Source organism: Chiloscyllium plagiosum, unplaced genomic scaffold, assembly GCF_037043375.1.
Source record: "Chiloscyllium plagiosum isolate Xiang-an unplaced genomic scaffold, Cpla_swu_hap1 HiC_scaffold_9, whole genome shotgun sequence".
In the NCBI taxonomy this organism is placed as follows: domain Eukaryota; kingdom Metazoa; phylum Chordata; class Chondrichthyes; order Orectolobiformes; family Hemiscylliidae; genus Chiloscyllium; species Chiloscyllium plagiosum.
Window position 1 is genome coordinate 84,109,574 of NW_028270147.1, and position 13,880 is coordinate 84,123,453.

The following is a 13,880-nucleotide window of genomic DNA, read 5'->3' on the forward strand; positions in this document are numbered from 1 at the left end:
AAGTTAAAAATCACACAACACCAGGTTACCCAAAGTCCAACAGGGCTATTTGGAAGTACTAGCTTTCATAGTGCTATATATATATTGAAGGAACAATTTTAATTGCATGACACTGATCGTTTGCTAGAAATTCTGTCTTATGATCCTGCCCCACCCGTCACCTGATGAAGGAGCAGCTGTCAGAAAGCTAATAAACCTGTTGGACTATAACCTGGTGTGGTGTAATTTTTAACAGAAAATGTTGTATATCTCAGGAAGAAAACTGAATAAAAGTCAAAGACAAGTCCACAGTTGGGAGGGTGATTTTTAACGTGGGAAAGACGAAGGAATGAGGGTCGGTTGAATGCACATTGGAACGTAGGAACTGCAACGAAGGGAAGAAAGCCAGACAGCGATTGAGTAAAACTCGCGAGTTCTCACTTAGCCTATTGGTACACGCTTCCTCGTTTCCCCGCCCCAATCTCCAGCGTCCAGAGTTTAGTGGGAGTACTGTGGAAGGGAGCTGAAGCAACAGCAATGGGAATCAATCTCGGTGACACGTTCCCAAATTTCGAAGCTGACACAACAGTGGGGAAGATAAGATTCCATGAGTGGCTGGGAGACTCGTAAGTTAATGAAATAAACACAATTCTTGCAGCAAATTGTGAGTTTCAGGCGTGTAGAACGTTGCGACATGCGGCGCCTGCGCACAAGCTGCCACTGTTGCAAAGTGCATATTCCGAAGTATCAGAATCACGAAAATAAAGCCCGTTGTTCATTTTAAAGCCAACGTTTTTTTTCGTGCGTCCGTCTCCTTTCGGGAAGCGTGTACATTTTGCTTGCCAGATCTTATCAGGGAGCGCATACACTCTGCCCAGATGGTGCAAGCCAATGCATGTCGATTTGTGTGACTGTGTAGTTTGATCCCGCAACGGTGTTGACTGAACTGTCAGATCAAAAACGTGGTGTCGTGTTGCTGGTACTGAGCTGTACCTATGCAAGAGTGGCGGGTCAGAAAATTGGCGAGTTGCCCTTGGCAGGAGTCCTGGCAATGTGCAGTTCTGGAGATATGCGGGTTAGAGAAGGAAAAAGCAGGGTTTCAAATGTCTGTTTCCAAATGCATGCGGTTGAACCCAGTGGCGTCTTGCGGATTCCTGCTCTGGAGAGTCGTTGTGCAATCTATTATCAGAGATCTTTCAACACTGTCACAATATGATAGACATGATTTGGAGATGCCAGTGTTGGACTGAGATGGACAAAGTTTAAAAATCACACAACACCAGGTTATAGTCCAACAGGTTTATTTGGAAGCACTAGCTTTCGGAGCGCTGCTCCTTCGTCAGGTAGTTTGTGGAGTATAAGATCGTAGGTCACAGAACTTATACCAAAAGTTTATAGTGTGATGTAACTGAAATTATATATTGAAAAAGAACTGGATTGTTGTTAAATCTCTCATCTTTTAGAATGACCATGTTGGTTTTAGTTCTTTCATATGTGTAAGTTTTTTTTAAAAGTTATATTCTCAAGTGAACTTTAACAATTGGTGTCATGTCGGCCCCGATAACGCATTGAAGGTGTGAGCTTCCCTGTGTGAGACCTGGCTGTGCCACAATAATCGGACTGATTCTAATAAAAAAAACAGATTTACAGAATCTTACATGGATTCATGCAGTTTTTGAGCAAAATAAAATGTAATTCTACAAGTACAAATTCAAGTACAAAGTCTGACAGTATTCAGTATATTCATTCCGCGCCCTAAGGGAACAAAGGTCGAGTTGTCGACTGACTCGGATGGAAGGCCATCGACCTGAAACATTCTCTCTTTGTATGCTGAGTAATTTTAGCATTTTCTGTATTTATTTCAGGTTTCTAGTGTCTGAAGAATTTTGCTTTGTGACAATTGTCCTTATGTCCCTGAATGACTGACTGTATCCTAGGGAGAATTTATATCATATCATAGAATCCCAACTGTGTGGAAACAGGTCACTTAGCCTAACAAGTCCACACCAATGCTCCGAAGAGCATCCCACCCAGACCCATTTCCCCTACCCCATCCCTGTAAGTTCCATGGCTAATATACCTAACCCACACATCCCTGAACACTGTGGGCGATTTAGTGTGGCCGATCCACCTAACTTGCACATCTGTGGACTGTGGGAGGGAACCAGAGCATCCCGGGGAAACCCACACAGACATGGGGAGAACATGAAAACTCAAAACAGATAGTTGCCCAAGGTTGGAATCAAACCCCTGGCGCTGAGACAGCAGTACCAACCATTGAACCACTGCATATTGATTTACTTTTTTTAAGAGACTATTTTTAAAGTTTCGGCTGTTCATAATTTCATATAGTTTCTGGAGATAATTCAATGACCCTTTTGAAAACCAAGTTGTCTCTTCCCTCATAACCTTGTGAAAGCACAAATCATTTGTTTTAAAGATTGATGAGACAACATGTCACAGTATCTTCTATATTGGCCTTATCCCAATTGACCAGAGAAATATTATCCCTAACTTTTATTATCCAAGGAACAGTTTAGGTCCCCTAAAAACCTTCTTATGGAAGCTGTGCTGTAGCGTGTAAACGGGGAGAGTTGGCTTAGAATCTTTCAAAAAATCCAAACTTAAAACAAGATTAGAGTATAAAAACATGTTAAATAACTTAAATGACGTTCCTTCAACTCTCCACTACGATCAGGAAGTGTTTTGTCATTCTAATTGTGATATTTTGGTTTGTGCACATTATTTTGCAATCCTTGAGAACCATCCAGGTATCCCCAGTTTTCAGTGTCTCTTTTTTTCCCATCGTGCCAGTTATGAGTACTTGGTTGCAAAATGTGTCCAACTGGACAAGATGAAACAGCTTGTCAAGAAGTCACAGCCTGGATTGAGTTTTGGTGGGGGATAAGGGGAATGTTCAAAACTAATCAGGAGAAATAATATTTCACTCATCGGGTAGGTATACAGAACAGGCTCCATAAGGATACATTGGAAGCAGTTATTACTATTCATTAACATGTATTCAGTCGGTTTCTTTCAGGGAAAAGTAGTTATGTTGTGTATGAGGAATTCAAGACATATCTGGGTAGATGTAGGAGACATTGGAGGTGCAGGTGAATTTGGTTCTCTGGCTAATAAGGGTTTTTTCCTGCCTTGAATAGGTTTCCTCAACTCAGGCCTGGGTCTGCTATAGCACAACTGACTGACAGTTAACGCTTAGTCATTAACTCCATTATCACCATATTACACAATACCAGGAACCATAGAGTTTTCAACCTAATTATGTGATGGGAGTTTAGGTGCACAAATACAGAAGAGCAAAAGGAGGAAAACGGTGTTTAGAAAGTATTTGGGGATAGAGTCACAATCTTGAATTTGAAAGGCGGTTAAAATTCCTTTACTGATTTTTCTGTCCATTGTTCTATCCCCTCCCAAGCCAGGTCTTTCTCTTTGTGGAATATTTGGACAGAAGCTTGTCTCTACACCCATGCTCCACTTTATATGGAAGGCTTCATACTTAGTAGAAATGTAATAGTGTACTGATGGTTATTGTTTGTTATACAGATGGGGTCTTCTGTGCTCCCACCCTGCAGACTACACCCCTGTTTGCACCACAGAGCTGGGCCGTATGGCGAAGATGGCTTCAGAATTTGAAAAGCGCAACGTGAAAATGATAGCACTTTCTGTTGACAGCGTTAAGGACCATCACGGGTGGAGCAAGGTACAGTTCTTTGTATGGAATATCACGTCTAGGCACTTGATGCTTTGAAATGAATAATAATGCAATTGGAATAATTGTACTTTCAACTTTTAAACAACAAAGCAGAGTGGTGTCAGTGTAGTAGAAGGTGCTCACTGTCCATGAATTAGTGAGAGGCTTGTAAGTACATCATTTATGAGGTATAATTTGCAAAGTTAAAGAAACAGCTGTAATGTTGTGCCTATTCAATTTTTATGGGGTATTCTGGGGTATTGTTTTTGACAGTCAAGAATGTGGTTTTGGAAAAAAGACAGCAGGCCAGGCAGCATCCAAGGAGTTCCTGATGAAGTGCCGGTGGCTTAGTGGTTAGCACTGCTGCCTCACAGCACCAGGGTCCCAGGTTCGATTCCAGCCTCGGGTGACTGTCTGTGTGGAGTTTGCACATTCTCCCCGTGTCTGTGTGGGTTTCCTCCGGGTGCTCTGGTTTCCTCCCACAGTCCAAAGATGTGCAGGTCAGGTGAATTGGCCATGCTAAATTGCCCCTAGTGTTAGGTGCATTAGTCAGAGGGAGACAGGTCTGGGTGGGTTACTCTTCGGCGAGTCGGTGTGGACTGATTGGGCCGAAGGGCCTGTTTCCACACTGTAGGGAATCTAATCTAATCTAATGTGCTTACGTCCGAAACATCGATTCTCCTGCTCCTCGGATGCTGCCTGACCTGCTGTGCTTCGCCAGCAGTACACACTCGACTCTGAACTCCAGCACGTGCAGTCCTCACTGTCTCCTATTATTTTTAACACCTTGTCTGTTACACATTGCCCTGATGAGTGCAAGTGATGTGTGAAAGTACGTTGTTTTCTAGCAATACTCATGTTTCATGATATGAAACGACTATCTTAAATTAAACTTCGTCCTGTTTTACCGCTTACTGATATTTGGGGGAAAGATAAACTTGGAGTTTTCACAACAAGGGATGAGCAGCAATTTATATTTAATCATAAACAACAGCACATTTCCACACTCAATGGCAGTTATATAATTACTACTGAGTTATTATAGATCATACACCTACCTGTTCTGCCAGGGTAATTCCTGCCCTACTATTTCCATCTGAAGTGCCCAGCATGGATACAACTTGCTAAAGGAATAAATGAACAAAAACATTGTAAAGTGCTTTCACTGACCCAATAATTTAAATCTTACCATTTCTTTGTTGGCATTATAATTAGCCATTATACCCTATTACTAACACACTTTACAATGGGGCTTTCTGTAAAGCTGGCAGCACAGTCAGTGCTTATGTTTGCTTTTCTATCTTTAAGAAAATAAAACTCTTTTGGCCACATTACTGTACCATGGAGTGAATAAGGCAATCAATAAAATCGTCAAAAACCTGTAGTGCCGTTGAGCTGGCAGGAGTTGAGTTTTTTTTTAAATTTGGAAAATAGTCTCCCACATTAAATAGTTCCTCTGTTATATCTGTACTCTGCAAAATGCTAGCATTCAGTCAATATCAACTGGCCAGAAATCAGAAATGTTGTACTAGGTGACAAACGCGCCTAATTGTGACATAGAAGGTACACTTGTCTGGCTGAAACTTTATGGAAGTCTCAGTATCTTTCTTTGTTGCAACTGTCCACAAAGCAATAGAACCAGAAAAATGGTTGTGGCTTTTGATCCTATGCTGCTGTCCAAACCCATTTCAGTGTCATCATCCTGTATTTATTTCAAGTAATTATGAAGCATTAAATAAATATTTTAAGCAATAATTTGTGTTACAATTGACACTTGAAGTAAAACAGTGCTATAAAATTAGTGCCTGGTTGTAAACAGAAGATTTATTCCTTTCATATTCCTTCCGTTGTCTTTAGAATATCTATCAATGACCTGTTATAGAGTCATAGAGATTTACAGCATGGAGGCAGACCCTTTGGTCCAACTCATCCTTGCTGACCAGATATCCTAAATTAATCCATTTCCATTTGCCAGAGCTTGGGCCATATCCCTCTAAATCCTTTGTATGCATATACCCATCCAGATGCCTTTTAAATGTTGCAAATGTACCAGCCTCCACCATTTCCTCTAGCAGCTCATTCCATATACACACCACCCTTTGTGTGAAAAAGTGGCCCCTTAGGTCCCTTTTTTAAATCTTTTCCCTCACCTTAAAACTGTTGTTGAGGTTTCTCTGCCTGAACCTGTTTTTTTTTCAGTAAAGCATTCTTTTGTCATTATAACGACGCCTTTTTTTAAAAAAAAATCACATCCATATGCCACTATTCCATTAGAATCACTTGTGAATGTGGTGTTGGACCTTTTAATACAATATCCCACTCAACATTTCTGTCTCCCCAATTGTCTTTGTTTTTGGAAGAAGTCATACAAACCTTTTCAGAAACTATAGTATAATTTCTGATAAATCATTGAATCCCTGCGGTGTGGAAGCAGGCTATTTGGCCCATGGAGTCTACACCAACTCTCCAAAGCTTAGCCCCCGCAGACCTACCCTCTTACCTTATCCCTCTAACCCAGGCATTCCCCATGGTCAGTCGACCTAACCTGCACGTCTTTGGCCTATGGGAGATTCACACAATTTAACAAGATCCCAATGTAAACCCTATGCCCATTTACCTTAGATTTTCATCAGGGGTGCATCTGTGGTCCACCATCTTGTTCACGCCAAAAAGGTAATGGTGCCTAAATTTGGCTGACTGAATTCTCTTGTATCAATAATTTTGGATTATATTAGCAACCACACTTGCAACCTTGGTTAGGTCAGCTGAACTTTCCATTTTTCCTGTCTCTCCTAATGTTGTAAGTCTGGCAATGTTAATTAAGTATATCTTGTTAAATGAATACGTCATGGCTGGGAGTGGAAATCCTGTTCTGTCCCTAATGTGAATGAATACAGGGCGGTAATGAGCTGAACGTTAAGACTTCCTTAGCTACTCAAGAATACCAGGATCTAATTGACATAACCAGGTCAGGTATTCTCAAATTTCGAGTTCACATTGAATGGCTGGGTGTGCTTGAGGCAAGAGTAAAACAGCTTTTAAAACAACAGCAGGAAAATACATTTTCATTTGGGTACTCAGGTTCTCCAAATCCTGGCCTGATACAGTGCATTGTGGACAGAGTTGAAGTGGACGCAGTCAGAACTGTGTAATGTTTTGGATTGACTATTACAGCTGAAGCCTGTACACCTGAAAGACCCCACAACAGGTTCTAAAGTAGAATCAGGAGCCCTGCATATTTCTCCCAATATTTCTCCCTTCACCAAAAAAAATGCAGGTTAAAAACTCATATTTTTTAAATAGATATTTGTAATAACTGCTGCATATGGTCATACGAGTTATTATATTTAAAAATAATTAATCCAAACACTTCCTTTTTCATAATATTCTGAGAATGATAGATGGAATAAAGTTGTTAGTGAATACTCTGTTGGATGATAATAAAACTTCCGTATGTTACAAAGCCTTGAGCTGAATTGGTGCATTAAAGTTTGCAGATGACACCAAAATCGGAGGCATAGTGAACAGGGAAGAAGGTTACTTCAGAGTACAATGGGATCCAATAGGTCGCGGAGTGGCAGATGGATTTAATTTAGATAAATGTGAGATGATGCATTTTGGAAAGGCAAATCCGAGCAGGACTTGTACACTTAATGGTAAAGTCCTGGGGAGTGTTGCTAAGCAAAGAGACCTTGGAGTGCAGGTTCATGGTTCCTTGAAAGTGAAGTCACAGGCAGATAGGATAGTGAAGGCGTTTGCAAAGCTTATCTTTATTGGTCAGAGCATTGAGTACAGGAGTTGGGAGGTCATGTTATTATGGCTGTACAACCACATGAGTTAGGCCACTATTGGAATACTGTGTGCAATTCTGGTCTCCCTGTTAGAGGAAGGATGTTGTGAAACTTGAAAGGGTTCAGGAAAGATTTACAAGGATGTAGCCAGGGTTGGAGGGTCTGAGCTACTGGGAGAGGCTGAATAGCGAGGTTTGAGAAGATTTGTAGCTCAGGTTGAGGTTTTGGATATAGGTTTGCATGCTGAACTAGAAGGTTTATTTTCAGACGTTTTGTCACTATACTAGGTAACATCATCAGTGAGCCTCCAGTGAAGCACTGATGGTATGGCCCACTTTTTATTTGTGTGTTTAGGTTTCTTTGAGTTGGTGACATCATTTCCTGTGGTGATGTCATATCCATGCCAATGTGTTTGGTAGAGTTCCGGTTGGAATGCCATGCTTCTAGGAATTGTCGTGTGTGTCTCTGTTTGGATTGTCCTAGAATGGATGTGTTGTCCCAGTCAAAGCGGTATGTAAAAATACTAGTGAGATACAGATGAGCAAGGACACCACTTTGACTGGGACAACACATCCATCCTAGGACAATCCAAACAGACACGCAAGAGAATTCCTAGAAGCATGGCACTCCAACCGGAACTCTACCAACAAACACATTGACTTGGATCCCATTTACCACCCCCAAGAAAAAGAATGGGAAATAACATCACCACAGGAAATAAAATCACCAACCCAAGGAAACCTAAACACAAATAAAATGCGGGCCATACTACCAGTACTTCACCGGAAGCTCACTGATGTGAGATGTTACCTAGTGTGGTGATGAAATGTCTGAAAATGAATCTTCCAGCTCAACGAGCAAACTTGCATCCAGAGGCTGAATAGGCTGGGGCTGTTCTCCTTGGAGCATCGGAGGCTTATAAAATCATGAGGGGCATGGATAGGGTAAATAGACAAGTTCTTTTCACTGGCGTGGAGGAGTCCAAACCTAGAGAGCATAGGTTTACAGTGAGAAAGGAGAGATTTAAAAGGGACCGAAGGGGCAAAGTTTTTAAATTGTGGGTGGTGCGTACATGGAATGACCTGCCTGAGGGAAGTGGTAGAGGCTGGTACAACAACATGTAAAAGGCATCTGGATGGGTATATGAATTGGAAAGATTTAGAGGGATATGGGCCAAATTCTGGCAAATAAGACTAGATTTGTTAATGATATCTGGCTGGCATGGATAATTTAGACTGAATGGTCTATTTCTTTGCACTAAATCTCAATGACTCTGATGTAAACTACGAATGAATTGCTCAGCCAACTCTTTGTCATTTTATTGAATGCAGTGTAAAGATTGGCAGCAGAATTCCTCAGAATTCAAGCAATGATAGTTATTATAGAGAAATTTTTGTTAGTGTTCATGTTGACCTTTGTTTGCCATGTTGTAGGATATTAATCACTACATCGGGGAACCGCAAGTTCAAAATCTACCGTTCCCCATCATCGCTGATGAGAAGAGAGAGCTGGCTGTGCAACTGGGAATGCTGGATCCTGCAGAAAAGAACAGCCAAGGGCTGCCGCTGACTGCTCGTGCTGTAAGTTGTCCTTTGCACAGGCTAACGTGATGTTAGGCAACTTACTTGCTGAGCTGGAACTCCGCTGTCAGAGTTGCGTTACCTGTTAATCAAGTTAGTTGTGCTGTGAGCTCATTTTGTTTCTGATTAGGCAATTTAATTGGGGCAATTCTTGCTGTTCTGTTGGACAGTGGGAGAGCACTTTTAAAGCAGACGCACTCGAGTGATTGAGAGCTGTGTGTCAGGAACATGACTGGTTTGTCTCTCCTTCCAAACTTGAGATTTGGAAAAAATTAGATCCAAGAATTCATCTCCTCTATTCTGCATTGGTCGTGGGCGTACAATGCTGTTATATTGCTGTGTGGGCTGGTCTTGTTGGTCATTCTTCAGGTACTTGAAGTTGGCTCTTCCAGCCTTCCATGTGAATTGTCCTCTAATCCTGTTTCAGTGATAACCATTGAGCTTGAGACAAGAGCTGTTCTCCTGTCAAAGTTAGAGTTGATAAAGTGTGGCGCTGGAAAAAAAAGCAGGTCAGTCAGCATCAAAGGAGCAAAAGAGTCAATGTTTTGGGCATAACCTTTCATCAGGACTGCCCCAGGGTTATGCCTGAAACAGCAACTTGCATGCTCCTTAAATGCTGTCTAACATCTTGTGCTTTTTCCAGCACCATACTTTATCAACTCTGACTTCTCCAGCGTCTGCAGTCCTCACTATCTACTACTTGGAGAAAAATTACTGTGTTGAGCACTTATATGACTGCTTGCATATACTTAATCTGTCCTTGGTGAACTATAGTTAGTCACAATGCTTTTGCAGAGAATATGAACTGCTAGGGCGAGATCATAGATTAAACCAAAATTTTAAAAACGCCTTTGTCAAGAAAGCAGTGACCGAGCAGTTTGTTCAACACCATCCTCCATCTTTTGAATGTTTTCTGTCCTTCTTATTTTCAGGTGTTTGTTATTGGGCCTGACAAGACCCTGAAGCTGTCCATCCTTTACCCAGCCACCACGGGGAGGAACTTCGATGAAATCCTAAGAGTTATTGATTCCTTGCAGTTAACAGCTTGCAAGAAGGTGGCCACACCAGTGAACTGGAAGGTGAGTGCTTGCCGCACTCTCTATTGTAGTCACAGTCTCAGTGACTGAACAATAGACTAGCCAATAGGGCAGCTCAGCGGTTAGCACTGCTGTCTCACAGCACCAGGGACCCAGGTTCGATTCCACCTTTAGGTGACTGTCTGTCTATGTGGGGTTTGTGCATTCTCCCTGTGTTTGCGTGGGTTTCCTCCCACAGTCCAAAGATGTGCAGGTTAGGTAGATTGGCCATGCTAAATTGCCCATCGTGTCCAGGGTTAGCCATGGGAAATGCAGGATTACAGGGATAGGGTGTGAATGGGTGGAATGGTCTTCAGAGGACTGATGTGGACTCGATGGGCCGAACATCCTGCTCCCACACTGTAGGGACTTTGTGTCTTTCTGGTTAAGAAAGAACTAGTTTGTGTATTAATTTAGATAGAAGGTGCTCCAGAGACTTGTGAAGTGTTGGGAGAGGAATTCAATCTTTTGTTACCAGACAGAAAAACAAGCATTGGTAAATCAATACCCTTGCTGCACTTTCATTGAAATTAAAGAGGAAATGGGAAGAGGTGCAAAGCTGGCTGCCAGGTCTGTATCACCTTTGTTTATTGACCAGTGACAAACCTTACAATTGGAGTTACGTTCTTCCCAAAATTATCAGGAAAATAATAAAATTTAGGGCACCTATTCAAACCATTCATTGAAACAGGTGGGACTTGGTCTAATCTTAGCACATGTAATTTTTTTAAAAATGTCTACACTGATAGCAAGTTTTACTTTTTTTAAAAAAAGAGCCCTTCATTTCTCCACAGGCTGGTGGGGAGTGCATGGTGCTTCCCAATATTCCAGAAGATGAGGCAAGCAAGCTCTTCCCAAAGGGAATTCGCACTATGGATCTCCCGTCTACGAAAGCATATCTGCGCTTCACACCTCAACCCTGAAACATCTCTGCAGAGACTTCACCATGAAACCAATCACTTCCACTTCTGTTCTGTGCCTGTCCTTATTGCAAGTGTGAACAAATGGAAATCATGTTTGAAGTCAGATTGCCTTTCTTTGCGTTAGGATTTCTCACTGTAACCTTTCGATAATAAAAATAGTTTTCTGGAACATGGCATTTGTGAAGACTGTTGCATATCTGGTCTGGTTAAGCAAAAGCTGTAGTGAACATGATTGCATTGTAAAACAGCAAGAAGGAGACCACAGTAAAATTGGTTAGACTCTTAAAACCGCTCTAAACATTGCAGTTTATGAACAACTGTTCACCTGCTGCAGTCACTACACATTCCAAAATGTGATTACTTTGAGATGTTTCAAAAATACTGGAAACCCTCAGCAATTCAGAATTTCTAATCAAATTGCTGGAAAAGCTCAGCAGGTCTGGCAGCATCTATGTGGAGAGAAAGCAGAGTTAACATTTCAGGTGCGGTGCCCCTTGTTCAGAACAGAGGTTATGATATATGTTGTGCTGAGAAGGAAGCAGAGGCTGAAGTTTTTGTGCTGGCAAACCGTTTTGAGTTAATTCAGCAGCCCTAAATCCTCATTGAGCGTAATTACTCAAATTTTCTTTGTCTTCCCTATCCTAAGGTTAAATAGAGACACCACACCCAGCTGTGCTGTTCCTATCCAGCTCTGGAGTTGTGAAAATTGCTTAGGATAGAACCTGACAACAATAAAGCTTCCCTCTTTTATGCTCATGCCCAGGTGTAACTGGGTAGAGAGGATGCAATACCCACTGATACTTTGAGCCGGTGCTCACGGAACAATAGTAGCATGTTGGACTGCAGAGCACAAGGTTGCATGTTCAAATCACGTCAGGCTCCTTGGGTCTTACAGGTTAACAGAGGCCGTCTTTTGCGGATGTTTATTGCTTAAAATCCACTGATACTTTTCAGTGCTTTTAGAGAGAGGTGAGCAGTGCAGTGGGTGGAGTGCTTTATCTCCCTCTTCAACAACATTTGACGTAATCATCTTCCTACCTCTTCCCTCAACTTTTGGTTTCATTGCATTACTTCTAATGGGCTTTGCATGTAGGCTAATCACTTGAAACACTAGTTCGTGCCAGCGATTCAATGGTGAAAAATGCCATGAGTGATTTGGTGGTGGGAAGGGATTGCCATTTGGCTGTGTGAGATAATACATTGTGAATATTTTCAAGGGCAAGTGGCCTTTGGCTGGGCAATGAACCAGAATCAGCCACAGGGCCCTCAGACTTGAAGTTGAGAGGCTGGTTGGGGAGATGGTTTCTGGATGGTAACCAGAAGCCCAGAATGGATGCTTGGATCGGGGAGGGGGAAGCAGCTGGAATATCATAACCTGAGTGATCCTTGAGGCAACTGGACAGCACTATCGGCACAGGCAGCACAGTGGCTGAATGATTTGTGCTGCTACCTCACATCGACAGGGACCTGCGTTCGATCCTACCTTCGGACCACTGTTATGCTGTGGAATTTGCAGTTCTCCCTGTGCCTGCATGGGTTTCCTCTGGGTGCTCTGGTTTCTTTCCACAACCCAAAGATGTGCAGGTTAGGTGGATTGGCCATGCTGAATTTCCCATTAGGTGCAAGCTAGATAGATTAGCCATGGGGAATGCAGGGTTACGGAGATGGGGTAAGGGTGTGGGCCTTGATGGGATGCCCTTTGGACAGTTGGTTTGGACTCCACTGGGCTGCATGGCTTGTTTCGAAACTAGGGATTCTATGATTCCTTGGCACTTGGATGATTAAACCAGTGTGACAAAATGAGGCAGATAATGTCCTCTCCCACCCAGCGTGAATAATAGTTAGTCAGATCTGCTTCACTTACAAATGAAGCTAATCTCCAAACTGTATTTTTTGTCTCTTTATCCTGTCTATGTCCAGGCATTGTGCATTCCTCAGGGCAAGGGCTTAGAAAGATGTTCCTGCGTTTAAGTTGCTGACTTTGTCATATCCCATTTTTGCTGTTTTGTTTATTATTATTCATATATTAAGTCATTAGTTACTTTCAAGTGTCTGTCTTTAACCTCTGATACCCAACGCTCTGCAAAGGATGTCGCAACATCATTGAAAGCTGGGAAATTAAAGTTCAAAAGTTTTCTTTTTGATTTCATGGGATGTGAGGCATCACTGACAGGGCTAGCATTTCTTACATATCCAAATTCACCCAGAGGGCAGTTAAGTCAGCCACATTGCTGAGTGTCTGGAGTCACATAGAGGACAGACCAGATAACGATGGCAGATTTCCTTCCCTAAAGGGCATTAGTGAACCAGATGGGTTTTTAACAATAACTAATAATGGGTACAGTTATTTTTAATCAATTTGTTCAGACATGACACACATCTGAGGCAGGTGAGATGTGAACTGAGGCCTTCTGGCTCAGAGATAGAGACACCAACATTGTGCAGTGAGAGCTCCTCAACCAATAAGGAGTGCAGCAGTGGTTGGATGCCTGCAATTTATTAAATGCAAAATTAGCCAGAGTAGGGTTTGAACTTGCAGCCCTAGATGTACGTTTTTTTGACTGAGTTTACCAGTGTAACACCATCTCTAAGTAATTGTCATTCATCCTTTAGCAAGTAGACAGGCAGGAGGCTGGAAGAATGTAGCAAGCCAGGCAGCATCAGGAGGTGCAGAAATCGATGTCTCGGGTGTAACCCTTCAACTGCTACACCTCCTGATGCTGCCTGGCTTGCTGTGTTCTTCCAGCCTCCTGCCTGTTTACTTTGGATTCCAGCATCTGCAGTTTTGTTTTGTCTCATATAGCTCAGCAAGGCAGAAT

General features: G+C 42.2%; 1 protein-coding gene across 1 annotated transcript; it reads left to right on the top strand.

The window, feature by feature from the left end:
- Window positions 1-412: 412 nt before the first annotated feature.
- Window positions 413-11,230, top strand: prdx6 (peroxiredoxin 6). The gene is made up of 5 exons (XM_043699911.2): window positions 413-605; window positions 3,544-3,700; window positions 8,916-9,062; window positions 9,995-10,141; window positions 10,933-11,230. The coding sequence occupies exons 1-5, from the start codon at window positions 517-519 to the stop codon at window positions 11,059-11,061; spliced, it is 669 nt and encodes a 222-aa protein (XP_043555846.1). The 5' UTR covers window positions 413-516; the 3' UTR covers window positions 11,062-11,230.
- Window positions 11,231-13,880: the final 2,650 nt, after the last annotated feature.

Excerpts from the sequence above, each read along its gene's own strand:
- prdx6 (XM_043699911.2), top strand. The coding sequence starts at position 517 with ATGGGAATCAATCTCGGTGACACGTTCCCAAATTTCGAAGCTGACACA. Across the intron at positions 606-3,543 it reads CATGAGTGGCTGGGAGACTC|ATGGGGTCTTCTGTGCTCCC; the intron begins GTAAGTTAATGA and ends TTTGTTATACAG. Across the intron at positions 10,142-10,932 it reads CCACACCAGTGAACTGGAAG|GCTGGTGGGGAGTGCATGGT; the intron begins GTGAGTGCTTGC and ends ATTTCTCCACAG.